The sequence below is a fragment of the Oenanthe melanoleuca genome, chromosome 18 (genome assembly GCF_029582105.1).
Source record: "Oenanthe melanoleuca isolate GR-GAL-2019-014 chromosome 18, OMel1.0, whole genome shotgun sequence".
NCBI lineage: Eukaryota > Metazoa > Chordata > Aves > Passeriformes > Muscicapidae > Oenanthe > Oenanthe melanoleuca.
Window position 1 is genome coordinate 8575567 of NC_079351.1, and position 24824 is coordinate 8600390.

General features: G+C 44.3%; 2 protein-coding genes across 2 annotated transcripts in view; both read left to right on the forward strand.

Annotated features, from left to right (window-relative positions):
* Window positions 1-667: 667 nt before the first annotated feature.
* Window positions 668-9121, forward strand: FN3K (fructosamine 3 kinase). Its single transcript, XM_056506012.1, has 6 exons — window positions 668-1844; window positions 2821-2972; window positions 4217-4308; window positions 5159-5241; window positions 6070-6192; window positions 6981-9121. The coding sequence occupies exons 1-6, from the start codon at window positions 1704-1706 to the stop codon at window positions 7317-7319; spliced, it is 930 nt and encodes a 309-aa protein (XP_056361987.1). The 5' UTR covers window positions 668-1703; the 3' UTR covers window positions 7320-9121.
* A 1011-nt stretch (window positions 9122-10132) lies between these two features.
* TBCD (tubulin folding cofactor D) overlaps window positions 10133-24824 on the forward strand; it is a 114511-nt gene continuing 99819 nt past the window's right edge. The window contains exons 1-8 of the mRNA XM_056506014.1: window positions 10133-10298; window positions 10403-10596; window positions 13280-13330; window positions 13464-13561; window positions 14251-14352; window positions 15325-15471; window positions 16298-16353; window positions 20086-20218. Of these exons, the coding sequence (XP_056361989.1) occupies window positions 10419-10596; window positions 13280-13330; window positions 13464-13561; window positions 14251-14352; window positions 15325-15471; window positions 16298-16353; window positions 20086-20218 (765 nt within the window). The 5' untranslated portion in view covers window positions 10133-10298; window positions 10403-10418. The remainder of the gene's footprint in view (window positions 10299-10402; window positions 10597-13279; window positions 13331-13463; window positions 13562-14250; window positions 14353-15324; window positions 15472-16297; window positions 16354-20085; window positions 20219-24824) is intronic.

Below are 24824 nucleotides of genomic sequence, written 5' to 3' on the forward strand. Positions count from 1 at the left end.
GTTCGAGTCCGGAGAGCCACGGGGCGCTTGTGCGGAGCGGGGAGCAGCGTCAGGCTGCCGTGACACCGGGAACTGTCCCTCACAACAGCGGGAACTGTCCCTCACAACAGCGGGAACTGTCCCTCACAACAGCGGGAACAGCCCCTCACAACAACCGGGAACTATCCCTCACAACGCCGGGAACAGCCTCTCACAACAACCGGGAACAACCTCTCATAACACCGGGAACAGAATCCCCTCACAACAGCGGGAACTGTCCCTCACAACACCGGGAACAGAATCCCCTCACAGTGGGAACACCTGTTCCTATAACAGCAGGAGCTGCCCCCAATCCCGGCGGGAACAGCATCCCCTCACAGCCGGAACGCAGCCCTCCCTCACACCGCGACAAGCCTCCCCTCACACCGGGAGCAGCCTCCCAACACTGCAGAAGCAGCTGCCTCTCACACCGGGAGCACTGCCCCTTCACAACCGGACAAGTCCCCCGTCACACCGGGAGCAGTCCCGCAACACTGCAGGAACTGTCGGGAGCAGCCGGCCCTGACACCGGGACAGCAACCCTCACCTCACACCGGGAGCAGCCACCCCTCACACCGGGACAGCAACCCTCACCTCACACTGGGAGCAGCCACCCCTCACACCGGGACAGCAACCCTCACCTCACACCGGGAGCAGCCACCCCTCACACCGGGACAGCATCCCTCACCTCACACCGGGAGCAGCCACCCCTCACCGCAGGAGCTGTTCCCTCACACCGGGACCCGGGGGCGCCGCTCACCGCAGGAGCTGTTCCCTCACACCGGGACCCGGGGGCGCCGCTCACCGCAGGAGCTGTTCCCTCACACCGGGACCCGGGGGCGCCGCTCACCGCAGGAGCTGTTCCCTCACACCGGGACCCGGGGGCGCCGCTCACCGCAGGAGCTGTTCCCTCACACCGGGACCCGGGGGCGCCGCTCACCGCAGGAGCTGTTCCCTCACACCGGGACCCGGGGGCGCCGCTCACCGCAGGAGCTGTTCCCTCACACCGGGACCCGGGGGTGCCGCTCACCCTCGCCGTGCCCGCCGGTCCCGTCCCGCAGCCGGCCGGGATCGCCCCCATCCCCACGGCACTGTGCCTCCCCGTCAGGAATTTCCGCAGGGAATCGTGGGCTCCAGCCGGGCTCCTCGCCTGGCTCATTCTCCTCCCCGCACCGCCCGGCCGATTTGCGGATTTAACCACATCTTTTTGGGCTGCAGATTTGGAATTCACACCAAATGTCCCCTATACAGAGCCTGTGGCCATTCCTGGGGCTACCTTCAGCTTCCCTCTAGTGGATTGGCCTGAAACCACCCTTCCGCAGGCGATCCCGGAGCTTCAGAGCTGCTCCAAACTACAAATACCAGCAGCTCCAGCACGCTGAGAGGCCCCAGGACCCACCTCTCCTAGAATTAATCTCTCTAGTTTATTCTAGCAAATATTGATAAAGAATTTTATTTTTCATGTATAGCTATAAAAGCCCACGGCAAGCACAGCGTTTTGAAACATTCTTTCTGGCTGAGCTATTTTTTTAGCTGTTTTATTTATTTATTTATTTATTTATTTTCTGTGGTGGGTGGCCCTTCCTACCTCATCGCAGAGTGACAGTGGCAGAAGGACCCAGACCTTTAATCCTGTTTCGCAGCAGCTTTAGCAGAGGAGCGGCTGCAGCAGCCTGGCAATAAGCATGGAGAAGATCCTGAAGGCAGAGCTGAATACCAACGTTCTGAAGGCACTGGGGAGCTCTGGGGGAGGATGCATCAGCCAAGGCCAAACGTATGAGACAGACAGAGGACGGGTATTTGTGAAAATCAACCACAAACCTCAGGTCAATGCCAGCAGATCTTATGATTGCATAGAGATGATTGCTTTTTATTTTAAAAGCAGCTGATTCTTACTAATGCATAATTATTCCAGTTCTCAGTATTCTTTTTAAAGCTGTGTCTATTTTATATCCAGAATTAATGTAGCAGGTTTGATTAGTATTAATTGCAGTATAAAGCAATGTGATAACCCTCAACAGCAGGAATGAGCTGTAATTCCTGTAAAAAGGAGGCCAAGCACAAAGCTGCTATTGTGGTACTTGGAGTTTGGAAAAGCCTAGAGCTGACTTTGCATTCACTGCATTCCTTTTCATGTTCCAGTTGGGAGGATCGATAATGGGAGGGCACAAACAGAGGCCAGTGCTAAAACTCACATATTATCTTTAAAGCTACAGGAGCTTCAAACATCCCTGCTGCTTTTTGCATTTCTAAAAGTAAAACTCCTGCAGCTTCTCAAGCCAAACTCTTTTCTATTATTAAATGAATACTTAATTGCTTTTTCTAACACCACAGTGCATCAGAAATTTGCTTTATCAATATCAAACCCATCCTAAACTACCACGAAGAACAGCACCTTTTCTTCAAAAATGCAGAGCACATACTGAATATTTGTGCTGTCATCTCCATCCAGTGGCCCATGGGGAAAGAAGAACCAGTTTAAAGGCTCAATGTTACCTCATTTAGCAGTGGCCACATTATCCTCAGAGGTGCTGTTGCATCCAGGTAGTTTGTGTCTTCATAAGCAGCTGGAAATCAGGGTGAAATGTGACATATCCTACAACCCTGGAATGAATTCAGGAAAAAAAAGAGGTTAGAGTTAAGCCCCTTAAGTCTTCCTATGTGAACAGAAGCCTTCCTGCAGCTCTCTCGTTTTATCAAGAGAATTAACTCCTTGCCACGTTGTCAAAAGTCTGGTTTTTTTCAAAGTACCTCTTGTAGACATCCATAGTTTAGCCCAAGGATATTCTTATTCCTTGACAGGCTAGAAAAATGTTTGAAGGGGAAATGGCAAGTTTGGAAGCGATTCAGAAAACCAATATTGTGAGAGTGCCTCAGCCCATCAAAGTGATTGACCTGCCTGGAGGAGGAGCCATGTTTGCCATGGAGTACCTAAAAATGAAGCACCTCAACAAGTATGTCCATGCATCTTTTACTATGTTTTGGGGCTCGTTTTTATTAATGTTTTACAATCAGCCAGGAAACTTCATGAGCAGAGTTGTTTTATTCTCTCTGTTGAGATCTGTGTTTCTCTGTGTACATATTAAAAAAAAAATGTAAATATGCATGTATGTATATATGTGTGTACACACTCCTTGTCCAAATTTTGCTTTTCCTGCATTAGAAATGGCTGTCACTACTCATTTGTGTGCTGCTCCATGTGTGCTGAGATGCTGCTGCAGTGAATGTAATCACAGCTGAGTTTGGCTCATCATTCTCTCATGAGATTTTTCATTGGAGTTTCTTTTCCCAACCCAACAGGTTTCTTTAACCTTACCGGCTGCTCAGGTCTTTGAAACCTCTGCTTCTCTAAGTAGACTCTCCCAGTATGATTTAAGCCATGATTAAGTTAAGATGACATGAATTTGCATTTTGTCTGTCAGCCAACCTGAACTTAGAATTCAGGAGTTGTGTGTTGCTGAAAATAGATTTTCAGGAACACTGCTGTGTTCCAGACTTCCATATGGGAACAGTGTCATGTCTATGGCTCTTCTGATAGCTACTTGTCCAGCCCATCTATTTTATGTGGGACAATAATGGCAATTCCACAGCCTCCACAGTTTATGCTAATCCACCCCATTGTTCCTAGAAAGGATTTTTCAATGTCAAACCTTAGTCCTTCTGGTTGCAATTTTAAATCCATCATTTTTCCCCCCATTCTGGGCATGGAGAAAAAAATAGTTTCCATCCTTGAAACTGCTGTTAAGATACCTGTGGAATATTTAACTGGTTTTTAGTTGTCTGCCTTCAGCATTAGGCAACCTTGATTCAATCCCTGCCTATGGCTTCTTTTAAGACTTACCCCTTCAACTGCTGTTCAGCTGATTTGGAAGGGTAAAGCCCAACAAGAGATACTGTGTCCTGTTCTCTGCTGATAGTGGGGCTGCTAAGGAGGAGCACATAATCCTCCTGCTCTTTCTGCCCCTGTTTATACCACCTGTGTTCTCTTTACCTTTCTTGCAAGACCATTTAGAGTGTTTGTTGTATTATCTGTGTCTTCAGAGCTGTTAGCCAGTCATTTGCTCTGTTAGGTGCTTGTGAAATTCATTAAGGTTCTATGTTTGCCAAAAATAGCCTTGGTCATATTTAATTGAGGGTTTTTTCTATGTAATATTTGTTCACTTGTTTCAGTTTTATTTTGGTTTATTTGATCCTACAGATACTCTTCAAAGCTGGGAGAGCAGATAGCAGAGCTTCATCTTTATAACCAGAAACTTGGAGAGAAGCTGAGGACTGAGGGAAGCACAATTGGTAAAGCATTGATGTAATGTACTAAACCTAAAAGGAAGCAATTCCTTTGGCTGTGGTGCAGCATGGCTTTCAACTTTCCTGAGTCAAACTGACAATTTGGATTCTTCCTCAGTGTCAGTGAAACCTTTCAGCCTCATGCACTCTCACTCTCTTAAAATGTTCTTGAGCTTACAGAAATCCCATTTTTTGCTGTTGGTTTAGATAATTAACTGATTACAGAATATTGTCCCTTTGTAATTGCAGAGTTAAGTTCCTCCTTAAAGATGTTGGGGATGACTTTTTTGAACTCAAATAAGTAGCAAAATATTAAAAAAATTGCTGCTCCTTGAAGTGAATTAAACCATACATGAAAAGAAAAGTCGGCTATATAAAGAAAGTTTTTTTTTAAGTTGTTACTATTAAAATCTGAAGTCCCAGTCTGTATCTGTACTGTTCCCATGACTTCAGAGGTGGGCTGGGTCTGACTCTTAGTGATGGACAAATTATAATCCATTATTTTTGAGTGAAGGACAAATTACTGCAGGTCCCAATAATCTATGAATCAAATCCAAGCCACATTTAATGACAGCACATCCAAGTGCCAGGACAGCAGACTGTGACTGTATTTGGGCTCCTTTCCTGAATGTCCAACTCCTTCATCCAAAGCAAACTCACTGACTGTGACTGACTGTGCCTCCATTTCCATTCAGCATCTTCAAGTCCAAAAGATTTCTTTTCAGCTTTAGAAAGGATTGTGACCATGAAATAAGTAACTTATTGCTTTAAAGTTATTTTTTCTGCCTTAAGTTCTGTGTTTGCAGACTTTACCATGAAACATCTCAAATCCCCTAATATTTATTTTGTTCTATAGGAAAAGGAGCCGGTCACTCTGAGGCCCAGTTTGTGGATAAGTTTGGATTCCACACAGCCACTTGCTGTGGTTATATCCCACAGGTATGATCTGTTCCACAGCTGTGAAAGCCAACAGGCACTTGTAGAGGTCTGTAAACTCCTCCTATCTGAGCTTGCTCATTTTGTCTGCAGCTTTCTGACCACAGCTTTGCTTTCCCTGTTCCATCCCTGTGCCCTGCCACTGTGCATGTGGCCAGCAGGCATGGTGGATTGAGTGAATTTGGAAGGATTGTGGTGGTTCTTCAGCTTGGTGATACTTTAAAAAAATCAGTGTTCCTTCACACACCATGTCTTGGTTTTACTAATCCCTTCTATATGTATCTCTCCACTGCTTTTGGAGAGTCTCATCATGTAATGTCTCATGAGACATTAGAAATGGCTCTTGGAGATAATTCCACCATTTTCTGGCTCTGCACGTGTCAGGATTTCATTCTACAACTTAACTGAACCTCCAGTATCTCAAACTTTGGTAAGTACAACAGCAGTATTTTTGCTAAGTACAACTTTTCACCAGATAAGAAACATGTTACCCAGTAAAAATGAATACTTCTGCATTTCCAGACAGATTTGACACATGACATTGAACAACTGAAATGATCTCACTAGAAACTCTCTCTCTAAAATACATTAAAAAAATGAGAATGAATGAAAATAGCCAGAAACTGAATTTATATTAAAGAGAGGCTCCACTAAAGTGTGGTGGAGAGCAGCACTCCCAAAGCCAAACATCTGATGTTGCTGTGCATTGGTCACACTGACATCGTCCAGGCCACTGTGCCAGCACTGAATGTTTTAACTGGATCTCTGCTATTAACACTGACTGCACATATGTTAAAATTGTGTGTGACAAACTTGTGCTGTATTTTCCAGGTGAATGAGTGGCAGAGTGACTGGCCATCCTTCTTTATCCGGCATCGACTCCAGGCTCAGCTGGATTTGATTGAAAAAGATTATGGAGACAGAGAAGCCAGGGAACTCTGGTCACAGCTAAAAGTATGAACCATGTTTTAAATCTGTTTCCTAGAATTTCAGAAAATGTATATCAGTGGGATTGTAAAGGTGTTTTATAAGGGATTTACCCAGCTTGGAATGAAGAGCAGGGTCTGGATGAACTTCACAGTGAGTTCAGCAACACTGTCAGCTGAACAGAATTCCTGTTACTCTTTCAATTTTTGTAGATAGTGGAAAAAAATCCCTGTAATTCAGCATTAACATTTATTTCTGAGAATACAGCTAATAGTAATATGGTAAATCCTAAGAGCTTGGTGTTATGAAGTGGGTGAAATTCTGCTGCCTGCACAGATTTGTACTTTACCTGGCCCAGGCTTACAGCTGAGGCTGGTTCAGGCCATGCTCCATACTCAGGGAACACCAGGGATGAGTTCCTCTCTTTTGTTCATTGGTCCACATGCTTACTGCAGTCTTTTTTTGCCATTGAAACCTTTTATTTTAAATGAAATTATTCTATATTTCTCATGTCAGCAAAAGTATCCATGAGTATCCAAGAGTATCAAGAGTATCTGTGTCTAGAAACAATACATCAGTAGCAGGTGTTGATTCACTAGACTGTAAATGAAATGCTTTGCTAAGCTCTGTTAAGAACAACCCAGAACATTTATCACTGGCTTGTTCTTGTTGCCATCAATGCCCAAAGCACTCCATGAGGGCTGAACACAGGCAGCATTTGGCCAGCTGAGGCTCCCACATGCTAAGTGCTTTATTTTATTTAATATTTTCTTCAAAACTCTTCAATTGTTACATGTCTGTTTATGCTTTTTCAGCCAAAGATTCCTGAAATGTTCTGTGATGTAGAAGTTGTTCCTGCTCTCTTGCACGGGGACCTGTGGGCAGGGAATGTGGCTGAGGACGACTCTGGGCCGATTATATTTGACCCTGCCTGCTTCTATGGCCATTCAGAATTTGAACTGGCCATTGCTGGAATGTTTGGGGGGTTCAGCAGCTCTTTCTTTTCTGCCTATCACAGTAAAATACCCAAAGCTCCAGGATTTGAGAAACGAAACAAGTTGTACCAGCTCTTTAATTACATAAACCACTGGAACCATTTTGGGACAGGGTACAGGGGCTCTACCCTAAACATGATGAGGAAACTTCTAAAGTAACCAGGTGCATTTGAGAAATTCTGACACACTCCCTTAGGAATGAGCAGCCCCTGCTCATCCCAAATACCACAAAGTCAGAATTGATGGTAAAACACCTGATATGGAGAAGGCTTAGTGCACTTTTGAGCCTCACTAACTAAAAGCAATTGTGTAATCTTTAACTTGGGCACTGGTTTCCCTGCACAGGTTCCTCCCCTGCTGAAGGAAGGGGCTGCACTGTTTGTGAAGGCTCCACTGGTTTGGAAAGCAGCCTGACAGTCAGTCTGCCCTTGCTCTCTCACCTCATAGCTGCTGTGCTCCCACAGCTGTTCCACAGCAGCATCTTCCCAGTCCTGCTGCTCCTCCATCAGCAGTTTGTTATGGAGAGCTGCAGCTGTGGGACAGTGGTGCTGGAAGTAAGAGCAAGTTCTTATGTCTATCCTTGTTAGTTCTGTTTTAGTTTTCTGTCTGTTCCCAGCCTTTTTCCCATGAATATTTCCATGGTCTTCTGTTTCCCTTTCCCTTTCCCTTTCCTTTTCCCTTTCCCTTTCCCTTTCCCTTTCCCTTTCCCTTTCCCTTTCCCTTTCCCTTTCCCTTTCCCTTTCCCTTTCCCTTTCCCTTTCCCTTTCCCTTTCCCTTTCCCTTTCCTTTCGTCCTAATCCAAAATTTCAGTCAGATTCTGTGAATCTGAAAACATTCTCTTTTTAATTTAATCAGCAGACAAGGCCCTTTGGCTGCATTTGACAAATATATGTAATTAATAATAATTCTAATATTTATTTTAATTTAATGTAATTTACTCACGTTAGTTTTTCTCTTGCTATAAGAACTCAAATTCCAGTGGTATTTTCTGAAAAGATATTTAGTTCATTGGTAATTAACTGTACAGTCAGAAGTGTTACCACTCAAAGTTGATAGTAGCATTTCATCATTTTAGTGTGATATTTCAGTGTGTTGTACTACAATAGTTACATATTTAAATAACTTTGTAAAATGACAACAAAATGTGGGAGGGAGGCTCTGTGGTTGGGTGAGAAGAAGCACCTCTGGCTGCTGGGTTGGTTGGTTGGTTATTTTCAGTTTTAGAAAATGAGTGCAGTGGGCAAAGCTGGTCTGTTGTGCCACCACTGGGTTATAGAAGGAACAGTGTCAAATCTGATTGACTTGTAAGGGGTTTTATTGTTCCTTACTGCTTTATTTTTGCAGAAAACTTGGGCAGTGGGAATTTGAGGAGAAAAGTGTTCAGCAAAGATACTGGTGTACAATCTGAGCTACATTACATTAGTGACTCTGGGGAGTTTTAATGGAAGAAAGTGGCAAGGAGAGTAAAAGTAAGTGCAGTCCCACAAATATGAATTATGACCTGAGTATTCAGGTTCATATGGTTGGCATGACTAATACTAAAATATTATATTCAAAATTGCTCACATACATTTAGCTCAACTTTAAATGGTCTTGCTATAAAGATTTAATGAAGTTTAAAATTTGATGTTGTAATTGGTTTAAAACAATGCACTTTGCTTTCTGTAAATATGATACAAAAAGTGAAAAATTTTTTATTTCCTTTGAATCAGGGAATTTTGTCATGGTTGTTTATAAAACTTAACAGAACTAAAACAGTGGAAAAATGGAACTGTAGAGGTAGAACACAGTTGGGATTGTAGCTGATGGCTGGAAGATCTAGGTCTGAGGAAAGAGCAAAGTGCATGTGCACTGGTGTTTATGGATGTGAACAAACTGACCTGCATCACACCGGGAAGTACTTGTGAACTCAAACTTCTCAAATAAAACACTTGCCTTGCAGAAAGCTGGCATTCAGTGTACATGTGTTTTGTGACTGTGGTTTGATTGAATGAATTTGAGCCTGAAGATAAAGTATTTGGGTGTGGATGGAGCTGCTGGATAGCAGGAAAGATCAACTACCTGTTCTGACATCCTGGGCAGGCTGAAGTGCCTCCTTGAATTTCCTGTATAATCAGTGGAGCTGTAGTTGTAGCTTTCAGGGTCGAATGTTGTTTTCAGAATTGATGAAGTTTAGATAATGTGTACTGTAATGCAGTGCTTTGGTGTGGGTCGGGTAAGGAATGGAGGTCATGGATATCAGATCATCCAGCTTTCTCCTACACACCTTTTGCAACCAACGTTGTCCTCATCCTTGTCTTTTCCCCTGGGGTCACCGTGCCCAGGTTCCCTTCTCTGTTCCCTTCCCTGGGGTCCCTATTTCCATCCTCACCCAATGCTTGGGTGCCCGTGCCTGTGTCCCCATCCTTGTCCCATCGCCAGGACACCTTAGTTGGGTGTCCCCAGCGTGGACGTCCCCATCCCCCATAGATGCCCCTGTCCCTTGTGAGCGTTCCTATCCCCAGAAGGTGTTCCTGTCTCTGTGGGTGCCCCCAGGCTAGATGTCCCTATCCTCAGCAGGTGTTCCTGTCTTCGCTGGGTGTCCCCATCCCCAGTAGGTGTTCCTGTCTCCAGTGAGTGTCCCCAGAGTGGGTGTCCCCGTCCCCGGTGGGTGTCCTCAAGCTGGATGTTCCTATCCCCAGTCGGTGTTCCTGTCTCCAGTGGGTGTCCCGGTCCGTGTCCCCATCCCCGGTGGGTGTCCCCAAGCTGGATGTCTTTATCCCCAGTCGGTGTTCCTGTCTCCAGTGAGTGTCCCCAGGGTGGTGTCCCGTCCCCGGTGAGTGTCCTAAAGCTGGATGTCCTCGTCCCCATCACCGGTGTGTGTCCCCAGGGCGTGTCCGCCGCTCATCTCCCCGCCCGCGCTCGGCGGCGGTGCCGCTGCCTTTGTCCCTGCTGGCGGCCCGTAGCTGGGCGGGAGCGGCGGCGGCGCGGGGCGGGCACGGGGCGTCACCGGGCGCTTGTCGCGGGTTCTCGCTCGCCCCGGGTAGTCCCTTGTCCCGGGTGGTCCCTTGTCCCGGGTGGTCGCCCCGCACCGCGCCGGGCCGGAGGGGCAGGAGGCGGCTCCGGGAGCCCCGCGGTGCGGGCCGGCGGCGGAGGCCGGTAGGGCCGGGCGGGGCCGCGGGAGGGGCGCGGTGGCCGCATGGCGGGGCCGGGCGGGCCGTGAGGGCGGCGGGGCTGGGCTCAGCCTGCTGCTGTCACTGCAGCGCCGGGCCCGCAGCCATGGAGCGAGCGGGGCGGGAGCCCGAGGAGGGCGAGGAGCGGGAGCCGGGAGCCACCAGCGACAGGAACATCCTGGACAGCTTCAGCGAGAGCCGCGAGGTCGCGGAGCTCATCGGGAACCTGAGGGAAGTCTTCGCGGAGCTGGTGACAAGGGAAATGGCCGTGGAACGGTTCATAGGTAAGCACGGCAGCCAAAGGGAGTGGTCCTGCTGTTGCTTGCTACAAACATTTTGTTATGTATTATTCATTGTGTTATTGCTGATTACCAAAAAGGGACCAAACCGCTAATTTTTGGGGCAGTGATAATGCTGGAACTTTATCAATAGATAGTTCAGGTTTGGTTCTTTTGCTCATTTTGTTTTCCATTTAGATATTCCTTGGTATTCAACTACTGTAAATGAAAACTTAGGTCTTAGATTCCAGAAATCTGAATTCTGGTTCATGTTGGGCCTCCAGTTTTTCCTATTCAAATTCAGGCCGTAATTGAATTAAAAGTTTGTATGTGTGTCAAATAAAGCAACTTTTTTAACCTAATCACTCATCAAAACACACCCATTTTGTGCTCCAAACTGTCAATTTCCTATTTTTACTTTCATTTCATGGGAAATGTGAAGCGTGGCTGAATCCATACAGATGATGTATGTTTTTCCAAGTGGAGGTAACTTGGTTTGACTTTTGTGCCACCTATGGAAAGCTGTCCTGCTCCTGGGCTTCAGCTGAGTCTGGAAGGGCCATAGTGAGGTGCATGTAGCAGTGTCCTGGGAGATCAGTCTGTTTCAAGGCACTTCTGTGTGTTGGCTCAATATTGTGATGAGGTGATTTGCAAAAGTTCATTCAGTGCTTGATGTATTTGCAAACTGAATTTTGCAAGTATGTTTGGAGCTGTAAAAGCTCACAGTCAAAATATTGACCCAGCAGCTTTGTTTTTGACAAGAAGAAATGAAGTGGATAAACCATCAAGCAGAACCCCCCAAATTTGGAGATCTGACCCTGCAGAAGTTTCTCAGTAGCATTGGTGTGTTTGACTGAGCTGACTGTTCCATCTGAGTGATGGACATGTAACTGCTCAGACAGAAGTCCCAGGAACTCACATTGGAGAGTTTGTTCAGCATCACAGAGGAAATGTCAGATTTCAGTGGGACAGGAAAAACCATTGCTGGAAAAATCACCTTGCTGTGCCTCTCTGTCAGTCGCATCATGTGGAGTGTTTCTGTGTATTTAAGTTGTATTTATGACCTTTCTGCTTGTATATTGTTGCCCAGTAAACACAGGCTCCATATACTTAGAAAAGATACTGTGTATGTGGTTCAGTATTGGGTTATAATATTTAGTGTGCTCAGGTGTTATTGATCCTTCTTGGACAAAATGTCCCAAATCTGCCAAGAGGCTCAATGTGTGGGTTAGAACACTGAAACTTAGGGAATACCTTTTATCTGGGAATAGAGAGCACAGTAATCCTCTGTTCCAGAATGTTTTAATGAAAGTTTCCAGAGAGTTCAGAAAAACTCATGATGCTCATTTTTAGATGAACCATTAGAAACAGAAGTTTGGGAAATGGTTTAATCTGCAACTACAGTTTTGTAGGAAAACATAGGAAGATCTTTTTTGAAATCATAGTTTTAGAGGATCTGGTTTAGGTTCATTCTCTTCAGCTTTTTATTTGGGGTTTTATTTTATCATTGCCATGCTGTGACCTGGAAAAAAAATTGTTCTTCAATTCCACTTTTGCTGGAAAGCTTTGGTGTTGGAATTAGTGTTCACTGGTTCTGCTGTTTGTATGCAGCCTAAGGCATCATTAATTCAGGTGGGAAGTCAGTGATGATTAGGAGCTCAAATTTCCCTCTTGGTGGCATGCTGGTATCCCAGTGGAATTGCACAAGGATGCTGTTGGCTGGTCTGGTGTCTGAAAGTGGTTGTGCAGTGTCATCCACTGGTCAACTGCAGCACTGTTGGCTTTGAGTCATGTCTTAAATGTAAGTGTTGATGTGTCAAGCAGAGAAAAAGGGCAGAGAGCAAAATCATGTGTGAGAGAAACAAATACAGAGAAGAGGAGGTTAAGGAGGTTTTAGTTTTCTAATTCAAAAGCTGTTTTTCTGACCAAATAGCTAAAATAAGCCACACTGGATCACTTAATGATCTCCTTGGGAATCCAGCTTTCATTTCTGTAGCTGCTTTTTGTTAATTCTGGGTTTAAATTGAAAAGCTTTTGTGTCTGAAAGCTCTGGCAAGTTGCTCTTTTTTTTTTTTTTTTCAATATTCAATTTCAGTTTGCTCTTTCTTGAGTCAGTATCCAAAAGGAAGAGACTGTGTTACTGGTAGCAAAACAGAGTGAGGGACATGAACAGTTTGGAGGAGCACAGTAGTAAGAGCTGCAGTTTGTGTTTGTTGAGGTTAAAATTTGTTCTTTGCTGAAGATTCCTTGTATTCTGTTTCAAAATAAGAAACTAGCTCTGAGGATTGTGAGGAGCACCCTCATTGCAAAGTGTTGTTGTGGGAGGTTTGTCCAAGGAAATTGGAGACTCCTGGGAGTGCATTGATGGTTCAGTGTAGGTAAATGAGTGCAGTGTTGGGGGGACAGACTGTGCTTGTACTGTTACTTGGAGTTATAGACTGCTCTGGGTTGGAAGGGAGCTTAAAGGTCATCTCATTCCACCCTCCCTGCCATTGGCAGGGACACCTTCCACTTGACCAGGTTGCTCCAAGCTCCATCCACTGTGTGATTTTCTAATCTTCTGACCTCTCTTACAGGTGATGGCAGCTCAGGGATGCAGGAATCTTAAGCTAAAGCTGTTCAGAATCAGAAGGTATCTCACAGTTAAGGCTCTTTGAGTAGTTTATTACAGTTATCTTTTAATTTTCAGGTATAATGGACAAGTACCAGGAGCAGCCTCACCTTTTGGATCGCCACTTAGGTAGGAATGCATCCTTAAATAATTTTTCTATCTATACTTAAAAATCTGGAATATCTTAAATACTCTGGAAGATCTGTACAAGAAACTCTGTGTACTGCTTGTAGTCTCACTGCTTTTCCTCTCCTTTCACTAGAGGGGATGATGAATTCCTTGTTGGAGATAGTACGGGACAGTGGATCTCCTCCCCTACTAGTTCACCTGGCTTTTAAATTTCTCTACATCATTACAAAGGTAAAAAAATCCTAAATTTAATGTACTTTAACTGAAGCTTGTAAGTTACAAATATTTTCTTCATTATTTTCAAAAATATTAAAATAAATGTCTAATGTGATTAAATATTTTTAGCTGTACTGTGAAAGATTAGTTCTCTTGTTTCCCATTTTCATGACTATCAGGAAAATATGTAATGTTATTTAATGATCCAGATTAGTAAAAATAGAGGTCTGAATGCAAAAGAAATTGCAGACCTGGAGATAAAACATGAGGTGTAACGTTGAAAAGTAAAGTGTGATGGACAGTTAGATGAATGTGGAATTTACATTTGAGCACAAGAAAATACTTTTGTGAGGGCTGAGCTCTGGAATAGGTGGCTCAGAGAGGTGCTGGGGTCTCCCTCCCTGGGATACTGGACACCCCATGGACACCCTGGGCACCCTGCTGTGGTGACCCTGCTTTTCCAGGAGGATTGGACCAGACAGTCTCCAGATATTCCTTGTTCTAAAGTTAATTATCATTTAATGAATTCTTAATAACTTGGTGAAAACACAAATATCACAAGGTGTTTAAGACTTTAATTTACATGCCTACTCTCCTTATGACATAAGGATCCTAGTCAGGAAATTCCTCCAAGGGTCTTTCCTTTCTCCTGAATGCCAGCTGGTGTTGGTGGGGGGCCTGAATTCTGAAACTTTCTGCTTTAGGTGAGAGGGTACAAACGTTTCCTGCCACTGTTCCCTCATGAAGTGCGGGACCTGCAGCCTGTTCTGGATATGCTTGCAAAGCAGAGCCCAAGAGACCCTGAGGTGAGGACTTGCTGTACTTTTTGTTTAACTTTTATGTCTCCAGTGGAAAAAGCTGAAGGAAGAAATTTGGGAAAATATATGAAGCAGTGACAGACCCTGTCTGGTGTTAACACCAGGATTTTGTGTGAAAATCATCATCTTGTCACAGGAGAAATGCCCTCCCCAAGGAGGGGTCTTGGTTTTCTTTCAAAAGATTTGTTCCAGGGATTTAAAAGCAGTGGCAGTAGAGGTGCAAGTAGAACCTCTAACCACTCATGTAAGGAAAAAATTGATTGTAACAAGAGTAAGGGCAGTGAAAGGCATTGAACCTCTGAAAGGAGTAGATGAAAAATCATCCAGTCTGACTCCAGGGTACTGTATTTTATATTCTTCTATTTTTAGATAAAGAAAAAGACCTCCAGGGAGCTGCTTAAGATTGATGAATTTTAAAATAGATCATTATCAATTATAAGTAAAATCATAGATTTGAAGCCAATAATTGTATGGCTGCTCTAAATTAAAGTTTGTTTGTTTTTTTTTTAAATAAACATCAATTCTGATACTTTACTGTGAGCTTTAAAGCTTGAAAAACTTCTTTCTTTCTTCTGAAGTTGTTTCAGTACACCCATGAAAGCAATAGATAAGAAAATAAGGAGAAAAACATATTTATATTATATTTGTTATATTTGTGAGTGGAGGCACAGATGGCCGAGAGAAAGAATAAACAGGAAAATGGGAAGATGCAGATTTCCTTTGGGAAGGAAACAAGGATGTTTAGATTTCTGATTGGGGGGGAGGGTCCATTAATTTTGTTACAGTTTTGCTCTTTGGGATCACTCGTAGTTCTGTCTCCTCTATAGTTTCAGGGCACTCACCTCAGGAGTTTTCTCTTGCTCATCTTTGAAGGTTCCTTGGAGCCAGGGGGTTGTTCGTGCTGTCTGCACTTCATGTTGCAGAGAATGAAGTAAAAGCCCTTTGTTTTTTCCTTTCCAGACCTGGGAAACTCGCTACATGCTCTTGTTGTGGCTGTCCATGATCTGCCTGATTCCTTTTGACCTGGCCCGGTTTGATGGAAACCTTGTTTCCCTGGAGGGGCAGGCTCGGCAGCCGACCATGGACCGCATCCTGGAAATAGCAAAGGTGAGGAAAACATCCTGTAGTGCTTTCAGACCTGGGGTACTGGCTCAGTCACTCAGTATGTGATAAATATTAACATATGCTGTGCATTCCTCAGTGATATTATTTTAAGCATATTATTTCAGCCCATATTTTTGTGTTTAATCTATAAAGAATTTTTTTGTACTTCTGGATCTTCAGTCTGCGTTAGAGTCAGGTGAGACTGGAACTTGTTTCCCCAGATGCAATAAACTATTTTATCTGAATAACCCCTGCCTTTGAATGTGGTAGAGGCTTTCAACACTCGAAAGTGCCAGAGTGCTTCTTCTGAAAGCCAAATCTGAGGATTTCTGGAGGAAATCACTGTTTGATCAGAGTGAGCAACTTTGGAAGCTGTGACTGTGTGAAGATTTTTAAACAAATACATCAAGTTCCAGTGGGTGTCAGCCAGGTTGCTGACTTGTTGTGCCTTTGAGATAAAAATAAACCACTCCCCTTCCCCACAGGTACCCCAAGAGCTCAGGCTTTGGACACTTGCAGCACTAAGGGACTTACTGCTTATAGGCCAATGTGTGTGTGAGTTAAGGCTTCAGCAAATAAATCTTCAGTAATAAGCCTGCTTTGAAAGGCACACGAAGGGGCCCTGCCTCAGATACAATTTGTTAAGTGGGAAAATGAACTTTCTACTGACTTTAAGCTCAGTTTGTAATCACAATAATTACATGTGTGTAATCATCATAATATTTTTCATGTGAGTATTCAGTAGTGTATTATGGACAGAGTTGTTACATAGTTGGTTTTCTATCTCCATGTATGAATTCTTTTACAGTGAATTTTCTTTTCACTTTAGTGTTACCTGGTTGTCAGTGACAAGGCTCGGGATGCAGCTGCTGTGCTGGTGTCCAAGTAAGTCTCTTTTGTGCATCCTGGCAGAAAGGCTCCCATTCCTCCTGCTGTTTCTTAGTCTGACATGGCAGTGTTGGGAGGCCTGGAAGTTGCCAGCTGTCTGTGGGATATTACTGTTGGTTGAATTGGATCCAGTAGTGTTTGTTGGGAATACTGCTTCCTCTGCACATGAAAATAAATTACAAGGACCATAAACAGAGATAGTACACACTTGTCTCTTGTTTCAGTATTTATTCCAGTCCACATTCCTGGATATTCCAGTGGATGACGCCTTTAGTCAGCTCAGGTTGTGACTGATTTGTTTTTTTTTTTTTTCCCTTTTTAAAGCAGTAAAAGCCCCGGCTCTGCATTGCAGCTTGTGCTCAGCAGGGGGCGCTGCCCGCGCAGCTTTGGCACTGTCTATGGCGGGGCAGCCATGGGGACAGAGGGACAAGGGGACAATGGGACAGAAGGACACAGGGATGGGGACGGAGGGACAAGGGGATGGGGAGGGAGGGTCAAGGGGACATGGGGACAGGGAGACAGAGAGACAAGGGAACATGGGGACAGAGGGGACACAGGGATGGGGACAGAGGGACAGGATGGGGACAGAGGGTCAAGGGCATGGGGACAGTGCAAATGGGGATGGGGACAGTGGCATACAGGGATAAGGGGACACTGGGACATGGGGATAGAAGGACAAGGGGATGGAGACAGTGGCACACAGGGTCAGTGGGACCAAGGAATGCAGGGACACGGGGCTGGGGACAGAGGGACAAGAGGATATGGGGACAGAGGGACATGGAGATGGGGACAGAGGGACAAGGGGAAATGGGGACAGTGGGACATGGGGACAGAGGGACAAGGGGATGGGGATGGATGTAGGGATGAGGGGACACAGTGGGACATGGGGACAGCAGTAGCTGGGGACCTGGGAACACAGGGACAATGGGATGTGGGGACATTGGGAGACAGGGGCCTTGGCTGTGGGAGAATCACAGCCATAATACCTGCATTTGTGTTCTCTGGGTTAAGATGCACTAAATTTATGGGATTAAGCAAAACAGTTGTTAAAAACAACATTTAGTAGAGCAGACCTTGTCTTGTCTTTTTAGGAGATAACCGTCTGTGTACTTTGAATTTATTCTAGGCTTCAGTCACAGGACTCAAGGCTTTAGAAGTTTATGTTTAGTGAGTATAATGGTACAGGTCTGAAACTAATGGCAAATCAAACACTTCTTTGGTTTAGAATGTACAGTGTCATGCAGAAAATTAATGAAGGACTGGAGACCAGAATCACAGTTCTCTGGTGACTCATCCTGTGCTTTTCTGGTTTATTCTGAAATATATCAGAGCAAAATTCAAGAAACTGCACGAATTACTTGTGCAGTCTTGAAAAAGTCTTGCCTGTTACATACTTATTTTGACAAGGTTTGTCTCCTTATCCTTCCCTGTGAGGGTGGGCAAGCCCTGGCACAGGGTGCCTAGGGAAGCTGTGGCTGCCCCTGGATCCCTGGCAGTGTCCAGGGCCAGGCTGGATGAGGCTTGGAGCAACCTGGGATAGTAGAAGGTGTCCTTGCTCATGACAAGGGGTGGAACTGGATGGGCTTTAAGGTCCTTTTTCAACCCAAACTGTTCTATGGTTGTATAATTCTGTGATCCCAATTAGTTTTTGTAGTCATTTTGGAATCAGTAATTAGAAATTGCTGTTTATGTGTTTGTATGGGTAATCTGCCTTGTCACAGGTTGACAGACCCAGAGGATTTGAGATGACAGTGTGACACTTCAGATGTACCCCAGAGTGTCTGTAAAACTAAATTTTGAGTGAGAGCTTACATTCAGCAACTTTATTTATTGCAGCTTTGTGTTCAGCTGAGCTTTGTGCTCATGCAATGCTCAGCCATTGGTTTCAGGGGGATTTCACCAGTGCCCTGCACCCTCACACTGGGTGCTGTGCAGGTACCTTGTTAGTTGTCTTATCTTCTCTTCACCTCTGTCTATTGGCTGAATTAATTTTAATTAGGAATATGTGTTCAGAACAAATATGGTGTTGAATACATTAAGTTGATGCTAGTACCAAGTGTGCAAGGCATAATAGTACTGTATAGTGGACTTACAATTATTTAGTTTATTATGAAAACACCATTTCCAAAGCAGCCTGGTGATTAAAGCACTTCACCAGAAATTAGAAGGCTGGCTCCAAGGCCTTTTGCTGTTCTCACATCCCCAAAGCCAGTTCTGAGTATAATCATTCTGACATGAGGTCTCTGTGCCATCTCCCTGGAGCTGGACTGTTTTTGGGTGGGCAGGAGCACAACGGTCCAGGGACAGATGGACAGAGGAGATACAGGAGTCTGACTGCAGCATGCTCTGGGAGAGTCCCTGGGGAGGAGGAGAAAGTCTGGGCCCTGGTTTGTGCTCCAAGGAGTTTATGAATTTCTAGTGAAGTTTAGAAACATCAGGATTCAAGACCTGTTTTCCAAAGCAAGTTGCTTCTCACAGGGCAAAGAGCTGGAGTATATTCATGAATTCTCCTTTCTGCCTGCTCACTGAGTGGTTGCAGTAGGAGGAGATGAGGCTGATCCTTATCCTGCCCTTAGTCTGGAGGTTAGGGCACTCCTTTGGGAAAGAAGGATTTAAACCCCTCGGGGCTGAGGAAGGGTCTGGGAACCAGCTCAGCCACTTCACAGGTCACTTCTCTCACGTGTGCCCCTGGGCCAAAGGCAACTTCATCCTTCAACCCAAAACAACCCTTCTGCAGCTCACCCCAAGTCCTCATTGTTCTGCTGCTGGGCAGCACAGCAGTCCCACCAATCCATCCCATCAGCTCACTGCTGAGGTGTTCTCAGTATTTAATATATTTAATACCCCATCAGTCAGCTCTTGGTGCTGTTCCCTTGTTACCTGTAGGTGTAGGAAGGATCCAGCTCCTGGCTCTGGGACACATCCTCTTTGAATTCCATGAGTTGTGCTGGGTAGGCTTCCCCATGAGCCTTGATTGCACTGGGTGAGTTGAGAGCTAGCGTAATCTGAATCCCTGCTGGAACAGGACCTGGTTTGTAGGTGCCAGGACACTGAGGTGATGCCCTGACTGCAGCTTGGCTGTTCAGGGCAGGGCTGAGAGTAGGTTTACTGTAGTTTAGCCATGATAACCTCTTTTCCCTTCTCTAAGACAGCTAAAACACAGCTAAAACACAGCTAAAACCAAAATTCTTGATCCAACGAGTGTGTTAAATAACAGGTGCTTCAGCTTTTCAAATATCTGAAACCCCAAATACAGCCCTGCTGGTTGCTTCTTCTGCACCTGACTACTGACAGACAGTGCAAAAGGGACCCAGTGCTGATTTCCACTGATTTTCAGCTTTGCAAAATGGCTGTTTTTAGTGAAAGAGGTGAAGAATCCTCCTATTTGTTTCAGCTTTTCACTAATTCTGATAGCTTTCTAATTTCTTCAAAGCTTTGGAAATTTTGTTGCTTTACAATTAAGATAAGAAATTTCTAGAACACAAGCTTTTAGCTGGGTTTGAAGTGAAAGCTACAAATGGATTTGAAATTCCAGATCAGAGCCTTGCTCAGAAACAGCTGGGCTAAACATAGGATGGTTTGGAGTGTTCCACCCTGTGTGGTTTGGGGAAACACACGTTGAAGAATTGTTTCCAGGAACTACAACCAGTTTGGATAGGAGGAAAAATCATTTTTCACTGGGTGTCATAAAGTAATGGCTGCAATGTTTTCTTTTTCCTTTTGTGACAGGTTTATTGTCCGCCCTGATGTCAGGCAAAGCAGGATGGCAGATTTCCTGGACTGGGTGCTCTCCATGTTATCCAAATCCTCCTCCCAGACCATGGAGGGCACTGTCATCGTGAATGGCATGCTCCAGGCCCTGGTAAATACTGGTGTTCCCTTAAAACATAGACAGTTGGGTTTATGGCTATCCCATACAGCTATAGGAGGCCTTTGATAGCAAATGCACAGAGGAATTCCTGGCAATTCCTGGAAAAAAGGAGAATTTCCTCCACAGCAGTTTAGACAATATAACTTCCCATGTGTGTATATTTTATTTTTTTATCATCCCCAAATGAAAGTGAAGTTGCCAATACAGATACTCATCAATAACTCTCAAAGTAGCAGTAGGTTTAGATTTGTTTGCTAATTTGAGTGAATTTCTTGTTTATTGCCCTTTCCTTGTGAATTGATAATGGTGTGTGACTCGAAAAAGCTGAATTTTGGGTTTTAAAATGGACATAATGTTAATGAGAAAAAATCTGCAGTACTTGAACTGCTGTTCCAGGGCAGTGTTCCTCTTGTACATCCTAAGATGGGCTATTTATAAAAGCTTTGTTGTAGTTTTACACCCTGAAAGGTGCTGGGATGTGTTTTGAAATCCTGGGGTAATACTTCTGGTGTCTGTGCCAGTTTTGATGTCCGAATGTATTTGGGCAGAATGGAGGTATTTGTGTGGGTGGAGGAGTTGTTGTTCTTTCTTGGTTTGGTTGTTGACCAAGGCCGTGCAGGTGAAGACAGATCATGAGCCCTTGTGCAGTCTTTGCAGTTGCACAGGTTTGAGGATTTGCTGGTGTTTGTACAAGTTTTGATAATTTGCATAAATTTGCTACTCTTTATAACCAGTCACTAAGAGGACTTGTGTGCAGTGTAGTACTAAACATCAAAGGAAAGGTCTGGAGCAAGTGTGTGCAGTGTGGGTTTTTTTTTTTTTGGTTGTTTCTTTTTCCTCTTGAGCTCTTCCAAATCAGAAGGCAGCAGAAATGATCTATATTTAGAATAACTGAGGACCTGCTACTTAAGCAGGAGGAAGCGTTATTTGTGTGCATTGCAGCGTTTCAAAAGACAGAATGATGTTTCATCATTTTATTGTCAGATCTGGAAAGGGAGACTGACTGTTTGCCATTCCCGGGCATGATGAGACCTGCAGGATGTATAATGCATTAGTGTTTTGTCATAATTCCTTTGAGTTTGGCTTTGGCTCCATCCACCTGTTCATTAGTGCGCACTAAGCGAAACAGGTGAATACTCAACAAGTAGAATCGAAACCAGAATGTGATACAATAGACCTGGGAGCTGAGCCTGCTGCTTTGCTTTTCTCTGATTTTTTTTTTTCCTCTCCACAGCTCATAACTCCTGTTTCTGTTGGTAGATATGAGCCTTTTCTTGCATTTAGTCTGTAATTTCTCCTTTCAGTCAATACAATGAATTGTATCATTAGGGAGTAAAGGTTTTCAGAATGGTATGTGTGTGTGTGTGTGTAGGTGCTTAAGGGGGGCAGGAAATATTTATTTCAAGAGTTAATTTAAAAACATTATATTTATATATAATTACATATATTCTTAATATTTTAATATTAAGAATTTTGTCTTACACTTGTAGCAACACTGTTGTCAAAAATATCAGCTGAAAGTAAGTTCAAAATAAGTAAACACTTTAACATGCAAGATTCTAACTTTATGTGGTAAATAATATATTCTATTTATACTGTAAATAAATATAGTATATTTTAACATAACAAGTGTTATAAATATGTAAAGCAGAGCACATCCTCATGAGGGGCAACTAAAAGTTGTGGCAGCAAGCTTCAGAATTCTTTGCCCTTGGATTCCTCCAGCCCTTTGTTACTGTAAGAGTCAAACTGCAGATGCTTGGCCATCTCTCTGAGCAAGCAGGAAAAAAAAGGACTATTTTTCAGTTTCTGGTCAGTACAGCAAGGTGGGCTTTGGGATTGTGACAGGTTTTGGGAATGATGTAACCCACCAGAGTGGAGATAAAAGTCTGTCCACCGGGGAGCAGAGTGGGGCTGCCCTGAGCAGGGTGGGTTTTGGTTGGGTTAGGATTTTGACAGTCTGCATTAACTGAGCAGCTCCGAGCGAGGCTGGCATGGAAAAATTGCTCGGAAAAGACACGAAACTGCTGCATTTCAATGAACTGAAACTGCAAGTCAGGGACGCAGTGAGTAGTTGGCCGTGGCTGCACTTTGATCTGCCTCCTCGTGGCCGTGAGCCTGGCTGATCAGGTGTGTGCTGCTGTTTCATCTCGCTCAGCCTTCTGTGCAGAACGAGTCCGGCTGTTCCGCGCTCCTGTCGGAACACGCACCGGCCTTGCATATTGTAATTGCACTGGGGCCTTTGGCTCTCTGCTCCCTTCCACCTGTCCTCTGGAACTCTCCATTTCCCAATGGGGGGCACCAGCAGACACCTCTGCTGACACTATTTCAAATTCAGTGTTTCAAACTGCCCTCCTTTGTTGAAACCTGCATTGCGCTATGGCATTTAATTCGCTTTTGTGCTCCTCTTCTTTGGCATTTGAGGGACTGAAAATGTTGGATTATTAAGAAATTGCTACCTTTTTGTAACATTTGTTTACTTGAAGGAAACTTCTAGCCTGTTTCAAGAATCTGCATTTTAAATTCTCTTGGTCTGGAGGTTTGCTTTTAAACCTGCCATTATATCAAACAGCTTTTTAGTTATCGCTGCAGGGCGCAGCACTCCCAGTTCTTGCGTGACAGAGATGTCATCACGTTGAGGTAGCCTTGGGCATTGAAACTTATTAAACCTTATTTGTTTTATAAGTGATTCAGTATACAAGTGTGAGTAATAATTAAAAAAAATAAAACGCCCTACACAGTGATCTGATGAAACTCGAGAGTCTTAAGAACGAGGCATTTCCCTGAGCTGTCTCTAATGCAAAGGTTATTTAGCAATAGCTACATGCTTATGTAAATTTGGCTCCAGGGAAGAAAGAACTCTCTAACTCCATTCTTTCAGACCCAGAGGCACAAAAATAGAGTATTTCCAAATAGAATGTTTCCCAAGTCTCTGTATTTTTTTTGCATTCTCAAAGAATTGGCTGTATTAGGATTGTCTATTGGTGTTATTTTTTTAAAAAAGGGGCTGTTGCTTAGTGGTTTGGTGATAAAGGTGTAGAAAAAGCAGTGTTGGTGAGAAGTACAAACATTCTTACGTCTGACTGCTTTCTTCTCATGCCATTTCTCTCCTGACTGCCACAGAGTATTTCCTCTAATATGGCCTTGTCTGGCACTGCTGGGTTTTTCTCTTCTCAGCAGAAGTTTTGTGGTTCATTCAAGCTTCTGAAGTTCTGTTATCATAAAGCTGTTTCTTTTTCTAGTTAGAACGCAGTACTATCTCAAGCTGCTATTTTTTTTTTCCTTCTGAGTATTTAAAATCCGTGGGTTTTGGTAATCTCAAGATGGAAAGGAGATACTCTGTCAGCTCTCCATGTGTTAGTCTAAACATTTCAGATGTTCAGCTGATAAATCACTGGGATCACATGAAAGCTGCCATCACTGTGTTGGTGTCTGTCTGTGTTGGTGTCATGTTGATGCTCAACACCCAAACACGTGCAGCCCACAGCAGGAATGCTGCTTTTGTGGAGGCACAGTAAGAACAAGGCCTTTAACTAACCCATTTTACCATCAGCTGCACATAGAATGCATTAAATATTCCCTCCTTCCCAGTGAACTTCAGTTCTGCCAGCATGCTCTCCCTCCCTGCACCCAGCCAGGAGGCAGGATGGCTGTTGTGTGGCTACCAGGGGGTGCTCCAGAGCAGTGCAAGGCAGCATTTCCTGCTCTTCCCAGCAACTGGAATTATCCTCCCAGTCCTCCTCTTGCTTACAACCAGAGGGTAGATCCAGACCTGTGTCTCCTGCTCAGCAGGAAGATCCACTCACTCCCCACCAGCCAGGCCACCCCTCGTGGTGATTTGTGTAGCTTGGGGAACAAGTCCTGGAGATGATCCCGACTGATGGATCTGCTGCAGGTCGGGCCCAAAGTGGGTTATGCAGACAATTGGCAGGTGTGGTGTCTCTGCTGGCATTATTAAGAAACTGGGCTTTGTTTGCCTTGCCCTGTGCTGTTTCTAAAGCAGAACCAGACTTGACAGTCGTCATTGCTTGCACACCACTGATTTTCTCTAATTTGTAGGTGGCTTAATTATTTATAAGAGAGGGAGTCACATACTTTGGAACAGTTCAGCAGGTTGGGTAGGTTGCTGTGTGCTGTGTGTCCTCGTTAGTGAGGAGCCCGTGGCGTAACTGCGATGGGATGCTCCGACAGGCAGGCTCCTCTGCTCAGCCCTGTCCACCAAATCCCTCTGCAGCTGCAAACCAACCTTATTAATTGCTTTGTTTCTATCAGATTTTTGGAAATGGCATGCCTTGGATATTTTTCTTCCTTCAAGGCAGGAAGTTTAAGCTGGGTAGTGTAATGCTGATTTGCTCTTTTTGCTGCCTTTATTTAATTTTTATATGATTTTCATTTATGCATCATGAACATTTCTTTTTTATATGACCCCTGTAAACTCCAGGTTTACAATATTTTTCTAAAGGAGTAACTTGGCTGTACGTGCCTGACTGTTTGTAGCATGTGCTGGAAGAAAATATTTTTTCTGCTTTCCCAAAAGCCAGCATTGCTTAAAGGGCTCCTTTATTTCCTTTAGGAAAAATATATCTCATGAAACTCA